This window comes from Acanthochromis polyacanthus, chromosome 7 (genome assembly GCF_021347895.1).
Source record: "Acanthochromis polyacanthus isolate Apoly-LR-REF ecotype Palm Island chromosome 7, KAUST_Apoly_ChrSc, whole genome shotgun sequence".
In the NCBI taxonomy this organism is placed as follows: domain Eukaryota; kingdom Metazoa; phylum Chordata; class Actinopteri; family Pomacentridae; genus Acanthochromis; species Acanthochromis polyacanthus.
The window spans coordinates 12,996,110-13,006,527 of NC_067119.1; the positions used below are offsets into that span (position 1 = coordinate 12,996,110).

Consider the following 10,418-nt stretch of genomic DNA (forward strand, 5'->3'; position numbering starts at 1 on the left):
ACTGAGGGAATATGCCACATTATTAATCATACGGATTACAAAAGAAATACACGTGCTAGAACTGCGACTGGGCAGAGGTACACAAGTAAACACGACATTTTATTTAGCATAGATGAAATATCTTTTAATCACGAGGTGTGAATTATGCATTATCTAAGCGCTCACTGTTTTAAAGATGTCGATATCGGTACTTCTGGGGCATTTTGGGGAACGTTTCTCTTCTGTTGGCTGTAGCTCTACGTGCGGCAGCTCCGTTGCCATGGGGACGAATACTGCAACAAGTGTTGATACCTCGGCGTCATCAGTCTGCGTGAACAAAACCGTCAAACGATAAACAAGACGATATTAAAGGTGAACCAATAACTCAGTTGGTTTAGCCTTCTTTACCGAGTACAATTGTTCAGTCGACGGTAAGATAATCCCCCGGAGTTGTTTAGTGTATTTAAACGGGTGTGTGTGTTTGCTGTCTGAGCAGAGAAACGTCGAAAGAGTCTGTGCTGATGAGCAAAACAATCTACAACAAGCTAATTACCAACAACTGTGGTTAGAGTTAGTAGAGTTAGCAAGCGATGTAGCAGTGGCTTTATTCTTCCATATTCTATATTGATTGATTGATTCATTAACGTCGTAGCTGTGCTGTGACCACCAGATATATTGACTGCTGATGAAAAACCAACTGTTATTCTGTTCATTCCTATGCAATCAGTCTGTGTGATTAGCCCTCAAGGTGCAATAAATACTGTTAACACACCACCAGCACGTCTAACGAAATCAGTGATCATCAGTCTCATTTCTAATTAAGTAACACTAACCTTACTTTCTCATTGCTTATCTATTTTTTTGTTTTTAATATATTTCTTGCATGATAATGTTACTCTATCTTTTTGTTTATTTTTTTGCAGCTTCAGATGTGTGAAGGACCTTCGTTAATATCAGGGCCAATTCCCCCAGATCCCTCTCTGTTTCCTCAGTACTACAGACGACCATCATCAGGTTAGATTATATTAAAATCTCAATTATAACAGATTTTAGGGTGTGCTACCATCAGGGCTGAACAGTTCGTTTCAATCACTATGACTGCAATTTAGGATGTGTTTTGTGCGGCACATCTGACCCAGATTTTAAACAGTTGAGACAATGAGTTTACAAGTTTATAGTCCTCCTTTTGTCACAGTCATGCTTTTGATGGTATACCATGTTGCAATGCTCCACTGAATGTTTTAAATTCTATTACATAGCAAATTTTTATACTGTTGCAGCTCTTTAAAAAAACAATATCACAAACAAAATCGGTCATAATGTCCACCAGAAAAATGTATATTTTACCCTAAATTGTTCAGTCCAAGTGGTTTAATAAACAAGGGACCACATTTAGAAAGCTGCACAGTGAGTAGTGGTTAGCACTTTCGCCTTGCAGCAAGAAGATCCCTGGTTCAAATCCCGGCCTGAGCCTGGGCTCTTTCTGCATGGAGTTTACATGTTCTCCCTGTGCATGCGTGGGTTTTCTCTGGGCACTCCGGCTTCCTCCCACAGTCCAAAAATATGCTGAGGTTAATTGATGACTCTAAATTGCCCGTAGGTGTGACTGTGTGTGTGATTGACTGTCTGTATATATGGCCCTGCGACAGACTGGCGACCTGTCCAGGGTGTCCCCTTCCTTCGCCCGAGTCAGCTGAGATAGGCTCCAGCACCCCCCGCAACCCTAGTGAGGATAAAGCGGTGTATAGAGAATGGATGGATGTTTGCGTCAAATTACATCATTTAGTTTTCTCCTCTCTCCCAGCTCGAGGCCGTTTGGAGGGAAACCATGATGGGACTTTGGCCCTGCTCTCAGGGCCACTTGCTCCAGATCCTGTGCTGTACCCAGGTTGCTACAGTGCTCGTACACCCACACAGCAGCCTCGCATTGGACCTAATGCTGCCCATATACTGGAACGAGGACGTAAAGGAGTGGTTGGGGATCTACTCAAACTAGATGGTGTTGCCATCACCCCTGTTCCCAGACAGAGTAAGTACAATTCACTGCTGGTCATTTTACTGTAAACAGTATAGTTTGCTTTTAGAAAACAGTCTTCTAAAAAGTCTGAATTATCTTGTGTTGTAGCAGCGACACACCTACTGAAAAATCAAGACAGTAACGTGAGAGCTATGAGTATATTTTAAACATCTTAACTGAATTTAGTACAGTGTGTGAAAACTACTTTTGTGCCCAACATTTTAGAACAGCGAGTACATGACTTTGGTAAAGAGAATGTGCGTCGGCTGCGGGAGATCCAGAAACGCTGCAAAGAGCAGGAAGCTGAGAGAGCACAGTCCCGTTGTGTTCCTGTTAAAGCTCTTTGGACCTCCTCAAAATACCAGGATGTCCCATCCAGGGTGATGGTCCAGCTACAGGCAAGGAGCACATTTATGAAAGAAGTCTCTGAGCTATGTATTTATCCTCATTACATGTAGACCTATTTTTTCTTTAATGTAGGTTTCCAGTCCAGCTGTTAAGCCACAGTGTCAAAACTTTCTGAAAGCCCACTCTAATAGTGTTTCTGCTGCTCCCCTACGACCGCAATCCAAAGGTTCTTCTGTAGCTTTACATCGCTCAGCCTCCTGCAGCTCTACAGAGGACCCGGACTTGAAGGTGGGAACTGATAATAAATGTTTTTCCATATTGAAACACACTTATAAGAGGTGTAATACATTGATGTGTGTTGAATCAGGTTTTGCATCCTTCATCTGATGTTCCAAAATGTTTTAGTAAATGTATAGTATGATTGTTGGTTGTGCATCTGCAGTATTTTCCGATTTAATTTTTTCTTTTTTTAAAAAAAAATACAGTTACAGGTGCAAGGTCACACTGTAGATTTCATAAAACATAATGCCCGGGCTGCAGGAAGAACTGTACCTCGTCGGTCCCAGTCCCTGACAAACCTTCGAGAAAAGCCTGTGCCCAGTGCAGTAAAGGGCCAGGTGCCTCAGTAGTGAGTTTTCATTTACGTTGACTTACCTTATTCATAATCTACTTGAACACTAGTCGGTTTTGTGAAAACGCATGACACTTCACCACAGTTCAGTTTTGACATCTTTACTAGTTACTTCTTTGCTGACATTTATACACATACACTATCACACACAGCCTTGAGGAGAGGAAGGAGCAGTGGCGTAAAGAAGAGGAGGAGAGGAGGAGGAATGCACCTGATCCTTCAGCTCCACCTGGTCACACGCTGATGCCTGAAAATGAAAGACAGGAGACACTGAAGTCCCTGCAAGAGAGTATGTTGCCCCTTATTGCTGGCCTTACATTCATGAGAATACCAATACCTTAATATACAGTATTTCATAGTAAAGAATCAACAGGAATATTTGCCTTTCTGACTATGTAATTAACATTTTTCTTCAGCCCACCGCTCCTTGGTGACCGAGCTGCTCTCACTCCCTCTGAAAGCTGACACTTTGAGTCTTCGCTCGCGTCGGGCTCATCTTGATTGTAGGCTTTCTGAAATCGAGGAGGCCATCAAAATATTCTCCAGGGAGAAAGTGTACATAAAAATAGATTCCTAGCACATGGGGGGGAATACAAAGAGGAGAGGATGATCTTGTGAATCCACTGCTATTGCTGTTGAGATTAATGTTCTTTTTGTAGTTGCATTATGAAAAATAACACTGACCCTTGTGGAAAAAAATGACTATTTTCATGTTATAAAAGTATTTTGTAAACTGAAAAATTTATTATGTAACCAGAGTGATTTTTACAAAAGGTAATGTATTTTTTACCTCTGTGACACTGATGTAAATGTACTGGCCAGTATTTGTTTGAATAATATGCATTTGTTTTGTGGAAGAAAAACAATTGTGAAAAAAGTGAAAACCTTAAGTGTCATTTGCTGAGATGTGATTTGTTTTGTCTTTGTGTAAAGCTCGCCAGTGATTTATAATGAATATTTTTTTGGAAATTACTGTATACAAACATTTTAAAAATTTTATGTATTAAAACTTTCCAAGCACTACAATTTGTAGACATACCCCTAAAGAGTAATTTTATATGTTTGAAATTAAAAAAACAAAAAAACATAACAGCAACAAAAAAGAGCCCGTGTCATCTTTTCGAATGTCTGTGACGTATGACGCACGTCCCACCCCCTTTACGCATTTCAGTCATTGTTCGGCATGGGGACTAGCTTTAGCTGATGCTAGTTAAAGGTTAGCTAACAACATAAAGAGGTCTAAACTTCTTTTGCATGAATATAAACCCGTTTAACCTTTCATCACACATCTGAGAGTCTGTCAAATCCGCAATGAGCAAGAGGAAAGCGCCGCAGGAATCCCTAAATGAGGGAATAACAGACTTTCTTGTCGGTACGTGAAAAGCAGTCAGACGGTTGAGCTCAGCTAACAGGAGCTAGCATAACGGCTATGTTCTGTTTTTAAATGCAAACAGCCCTGAAATGACTTTACAAGGGTAACATAATCGTCGAAAGGCTTTCAATGATGCTGCTTGTTTCTTGATTTTTTTTTTAAAACTGTGGGTTATTTAGAAGGAACTTAGCACGCTGATGATGACTGTCCTGTCATTTAAATGCCTCCTACTTTCAGTTGTGTTGCCTAAAATCGTAGCAGTAAACTACAGGAGTATGAGTGAAAGATGAAATCATGCAATGTCCTAACGCTGCTTCTGTTTCCAGAGCTGGCCAACTACGAGAAGAATGTCAACAGGGCAATACATAAGTACAATGCATACAGGTAAGATGGGAATCCAGGCAGCCGTGCTTTGCTTCAGAATAAGGGTTTCATTGTTCTTTATACGACAGTGTACAATTCAGATGTAATCCTGTTGAAATCTGAATACATCGATTGTACAGAAAACACCTCAGTTCCATATTTGTCAGGTCTGCTTATGTAAAAGTAATGCTGGCAAATGCAATAACATTGCATGAAGCCTTTAAATAAAAATGTTTAACAGAACTCTTTAAGAGAGGTGTTGGATTTCATGATCATTTTGGAGATTATTGCTGTGGAATTGCAGTATGTTGTGCTAAGGAGTATTTCTGCTTTACTGCTTCCAATCCATTTATATCAGTGAGGGTAGGCTTTAAATAGAAGTACAAGGAAGTTGGATCAGCACCTTTTCAAAAAAAAACAAAACACAACAAATAAACTCAAACTAGCAATTTAGTAGTTATTGATGCTTGGGTTTATGATATGGCTAATAAAGTCAGTGGTATGGTATGGCTATTATAGTTGATTGCATTAGTGTATAATACATTGAGTAGCATAAGAAGATAAGATGTGGTCATTAAAATAGTCAGATAAAACTCCTTTCAACTTTGTCAGAGAAATTCAGTCAAAGCTTTCAAATGGAATGTGTTTGTGTGTTTTTACTGTTACATAATATGTTTTCTTGTGCCTGGTGGTTAGGAAAGCAGCGTCTACCATCGCCAAGTACCCTAACAAGATCAAAAGTGGGGAAGAGGCGAAGAAACTGGTATGTGAACTGATAACAATTTTAACATTGTCTTTGTGAATAACACCTTATAGTGAATTCTGGACTCTGAGTAAACATGTTAAAACCTTGTGATAATGGTGTAGATGCATAATGAGATTTCGCTCAGCAGCTTTGAATTTGAGATGTAGAAACCTAGTGGCCCGTACCGCAGTCTTTTTTTTACCTCTGTGACACTGATGTAAATGTACTGGCCAGTATTTGTTTGAAATGCACAGGGTTGATATTGAATTTTAGGTGCCTTTGTGCATGTCCTTCTGTGAATAGATGGATTCATTAAAAGGCCCATTAAACACTCCTCTATAGAATATTTTTGGTAGAGTGGTGTAAATAATGACTTTAATCATCATAGATGGATGGATGATGCTTTGATTTTTCACTGTCAACATGATCAAATAATAAAACATTACATAAATGCAATGTTTCAAATTACAGACATCAGATTTATGTTGGCAGAATCACCCTTTTTGATTTGTTGTGTTGGGAGTGTTTCATCATAAATGGCTAGAAGCTGTGTCTCTGACTAAAATGCTGTCTGCACTGACCTTCACTGGGACAGATATGATCTGTACTGTTTTTAGACTGTTCCTTTAGGTGTAATTGCCTCTGTAAAACAGGAAGTGATGCCAACGCTGTTTGTCTTTCCTACCACTGATGTGCTTGTGTTGCTGCGTTTCAAGCGATGCCTTCGGTTGTAGCCTTAAAATGTTTGTCAACAGCTACTCTGCACATCTTACATAATCGCTGCAGATCAGTGTGCTGCACCCTCATGTTTGTTTTCCCATTTTAACAGGATGGTGTTGGAGCTAAAATAGCAGAAAAGATTGATGAGTTCCTGCAAACTGGGAAACTAAGGAAGCTGGAAAAGGTGGGTCTACATGTGTGATAAGAATTTTTATAATCATATTGCAGCATGTGACACAGACTGAAGTGCAACTTTAATATTTTCCTCTAGATTCGAAATGATGACACTAGCTCTTCCATCAATTTCCTCACCAGAGTTACTGGAATAGGGTATGTTGCTAGTAGTACCAGTCTAAATGTTGTTTATTTGGACATTTATAGCAAAAAAAGAATTATAAGAAATCAAAATGCTCTGAATGACCAGTTCATTGGCCCACTCAGAGGTAGATTCATCTGTCCATGCAGTTCTGTTGTATGAGTTGAAAATAACAAAGTGCATCTCTTGGGTTTTGACTTTAGTCCTGCTGCTGCCAGGAAGTTTTTTGACGAAGGCGTGAAGACCTTAGAAGGTTTGTTTAGCATTTGACTCACATTACAATTGTTCAGATATGGTGTTCTTTGCCTGCATGACTTATATTTTATTATTCATGTTCAATAAATGAGCAGACTTTGGATTTCTTTAGCACGGGTTTTAGTGCTTTTCCATTTTTTTTGCTGTGTCCTTTTTTAGATTTGAAAAAGATCGAGCACAAGCTGAACCATCATCAGCAGATTGGACTCAAGTAAGTTTGGTTAAAGTCTGTTTGAATGCTTTTTCTTTTTTGGTATCTTTAATGTTGTAGGATATTTTAAATGTTAAATGTACTAAAGTCCTCTTCAGTTTATACATTAGGTGTGTTTAATGGGTTATTGTGCTGTATGTAGGTACTTTGAAGAATTTGAAAAGAGGATTCCAAGAGCTGAAATGGAACAGATGGAGGTGATTAAGCATTTATGTGTTTCTTATATGTTTGAATAATTTTATGTCGACTTCTCTTACACTGGGATATTGTGTCTTTGTATAGACTCTGATTCTTGGAGAGTTGGAGAAAATTGATACAGACTATATTGGAACAATCTGTGGAAGCTACAGGAGAGGTAATCTTTTCATTCAGATTGATTAACAGTGTTTAGTTTGTACCAGCGCCTCTGTTAATCATGCTCATAATCTCCAGGTGCAGCATCGAGTGGTGATATTGATATTTTGCTGACCCACCCAAACTACACCTCTCAAACTGAGAAGCAGGTAATACTTCTCTTTACTGTAGCTCACGTGTTTGGTTGTTAATACAGTATGTTGCCTAGGTAATGTGTTTTATCTTTGTAAACCCTATTTTGTTCTATTATTTTCCAGCCCAAGCTGCTCCATGCTGTGGTCGACCATTTGGAGTCCATTGGGTTTGTGACCGACACACTGTCTAAAGGAGACACTAAGTTCATGGTGAGGCCCCTGGCTACTTTCTCAGCTGTTCTCAGCTGTATGTGCTTGATGTGTTGATTGGTAACACAGCTAGTAGGTTAACTACACCCAACCCATGTAGCACATGACTGTGCTCACAATGTACTGGATCTGGTTTTTCTAGGGAGTTTGTCAGCTGCAGCAGGGTGATGAAGATGAGGAAGAATACCTCCACAGGCGTATTGATATTAGGTACCTAACTTTTATATGGCTCTCAACATATAGACTTCATTCATTTGGCTTTTGTTTGTGACGATTCATTGTATTGCTGGAAAAATCAGTGTAAGGGTAACGGTTGTTTTGAGTAATACTGTTGGTTCACAGGATTAAGTTCGGATCTCTCTAACTGTCCGTACTTCATTTCCAAAGGTTAATTCCCAAGGACCAGTACTACTGTGGAGTTCTGTATTTCACTGGAAGTGATATCTTCAATAAAAATATGAGAACTCATGCCCTGGAGAAGGGCTTCACGCTGAACGAGTACACCATACGACCACTTGGAGTCACTGGTGGGTCTCAGTCAAATATGGCACATGAACCCACTGAACTGTGTTTCAGCTCCATGAGACTTCTGCCATCAGTCGGTAACTAATGATTCATGCGTTCAGCTTTTAACATCTGCTATTTCTCTGTCTGGATCTGCTGTAGGTGTGGCAGGGGAGCCTCTGTTGGTGGATAGTGAGAGAGACATCTTTGAGTACATCCATTACAAATACAGAGAGCCGAAGGATCGCAGCGAGTGAAGCAAAGAACAGCTTGTAGTTACATCTGTATTTAAAGCTACAGCTTTCTTGCGAACAAGATCTAAATAAATGTGTGGGCTTGTGTTATACGTTTTCGCCATTCTCCTATGGTAATGAAAAGAAACAACTGTGGCAATCATTTTAAGTGTTTGTTTTGGACATTTTACATCTTAAGTTGAAGCCATCTCCACCAGTGACTGGATAAGACAATGATTTAGCTTTTACCTTAGACTTAAATCTACATACCCACGTGTCTTTGAAAAGGACTTTTTGACCCCATTTTTAAGCAAGTTTGTAAATCATGCTCAGTAGTTATTTATATTTTATCTCACTATTAAGCTTCATCTTTGTGTCAAAAAAGGATTAGAACGTGGGAGGAATAATTTTTATGTGAATTGACTTCTGTTACGAACGTTGTGCATGAATAGTGAGGAATACTATCATCAAGGCATTTTCTTTGAAAGTGGCAGTCTTTAATACTTTGCCTTATTATTGTAATTACTGTATTTTTCTGTAAAATATTTTTCATCATGCAGCATTTTCCCTCTAATTTGGGTACCCTGGTAAAATGGAAATACTACAGTGATACAAACTATTTGTGATTGTGTTCAGTTTCTGGTTATGGACACTAGTTTTTGGGACAAAACTGCCATTTGACTGTTGACGATTGAGCATGTATGTTTTCCTCCAGTGCTACTTAATGAGTGAATGTACTGGTAGACTTGATGAAGCTATTTTACGTGGTTGTGTGAAAATGTAGACATGCGGTGATAGTTCAGGACATTATTGTATCTGCAGTCCTTTTCAAAGGGGGCTTTTCAAAAGCAGTAGATAAAAGTAACTGAAATATTGCTAAGTGTAAAACTTGAGTATTTGGATTAGAAGTTTCCTTTAGTTATGTAGGTGAATGGTTACAGATGTCAGAAAATATTTAAGAATAAAAAGGAAATCTGAGGGATTGTTTCTGTCTCTTACTGATTTTGTTTTCTTGTTATTGTAAATATAAAATGAAAAGGCATTTTTAAAATTTCGTATATCGTATACATTTGCTGTAGTTGTCCAGTCATCTGGAAGCACCTCCTGACCATCCAAAGCCTGCCTCAACTCTTTCCTGAAAGTCATACAACACACTTCCTTTTTCAGCTTCCACTATTTGGTCCTCTGCTCTGCCTTTGCCCTCTAACTTTGCCAGCAAGTTGATTTCTCGCGATATTTGTGAGTTCACAAATCTCTCAAGAAACCATCCCGCATTCACTGTTCGTACAAGCTCTATATATACGTCATTGGTTCGTACAGAGCCAAGTTGGCACGGGCCAATCACGCAGCAGTATTCGTGTGTGGGGCGGGATATCCGGGTGTGAAGACGACACCAAGCGCCAGTAGATCAAAACAAACATGGCAACGGAGGACAACGATCGTGTAGATGCTGCTATTAAGTCAGTTTTAGCTGAATCTCCTATCGCTTCTTTGAAGGAAGAACAACGAGAGGCGCTTTGCGCATTTCTGGATGGTAAAGATGTTTGTGCTTTTTTACCTACGGGTTTTGGTAAGAGTTTAATCTACCAATTGGCTCCACTCCTTGTGAAGATCCCGCGATTGGCTAAAAACAAACCTGTCAGAGGCGGGACATACTGTTGCATTGTCCAATCCGTGCCTCTTTCCTCCGAACGGATTTACATGGAGCGGTCCCAGATTGATATTGTGGAGTACTATCAAGTACTACACAATTATTAATCTGGCTATTGCCAGGTTATTTGCCCTCTTCATCTTCTTCACCACCAGGGTCATCCTACACACCACCATCCTATGCTGTCTGGCTACACTCTCACCTACCACTACTTTGCAGTCACTGATCTCCTTCAGATTACACCATCTACACAAGATGTAGTCTACCTGTGTGCTCCTACCTCCACTCTTATAGGTCACCCTATTTCCTGCCTCTTCTGGAAGAACGTATTCACTACAGCCATTTCCATCCTTTTTGCAAAGTCAACCACCATCT

The 10,418-nt window shown here is 39.6% G+C and overlaps 2 protein-coding genes across 3 annotated transcripts; both read left to right on the top strand.

The window, feature by feature from the left end:
* Positions 1–245: 245 nt before the first annotated feature.
* On the top strand, positions 246–4,065 carry enkd1 (enkurin domain containing 1). Of its 2 annotated transcripts, none has more exons than XM_022207808.2 (8): positions 246–351; positions 903–993; positions 1,784–2,008; positions 2,222–2,394; positions 2,477–2,632; positions 2,830–2,972; positions 3,128–3,264; positions 3,392–4,065. In XM_022207808.2, the coding sequence occupies exons 2-8, from the start codon at positions 909–911 to the stop codon at positions 3,550–3,552; spliced, it is 1,080 nt and encodes a 359-aa protein (XP_022063500.1). In that variant the 5' UTR covers positions 246–351; positions 903–908; the 3' UTR covers positions 3,553–4,065. The 2 variants fall into 2 exon arrangements, with proteins under 2 accessions (XP_022063500.1, XP_022063498.1); XM_022207806.2 differs by having other exon boundaries at positions 255–410.
* An 84-nt stretch (positions 4,066–4,149) lies between these two features.
* On the top strand, positions 4,150–9,370 carry polb (polymerase (DNA directed), beta). The gene is made up of 14 exons (XM_022207813.2): positions 4,150–4,347; positions 4,674–4,731; positions 5,407–5,473; positions 6,285–6,359; positions 6,447–6,505; positions 6,695–6,744; positions 6,906–6,957; positions 7,100–7,154; positions 7,240–7,312; positions 7,390–7,460; positions 7,569–7,655; positions 7,798–7,865; positions 8,043–8,182; positions 8,322–9,370. Exons 1-14 carry the CDS (start codon positions 4,287–4,289, stop codon positions 8,414–8,416), a joined length of 1,011 nt encoding a protein of 336 aa, XP_022063505.1. The 5' UTR covers positions 4,150–4,286; the 3' UTR covers positions 8,417–9,370.
* The last annotated feature ends 1,048 nt before the right edge of the window (positions 9,371–10,418 follow it).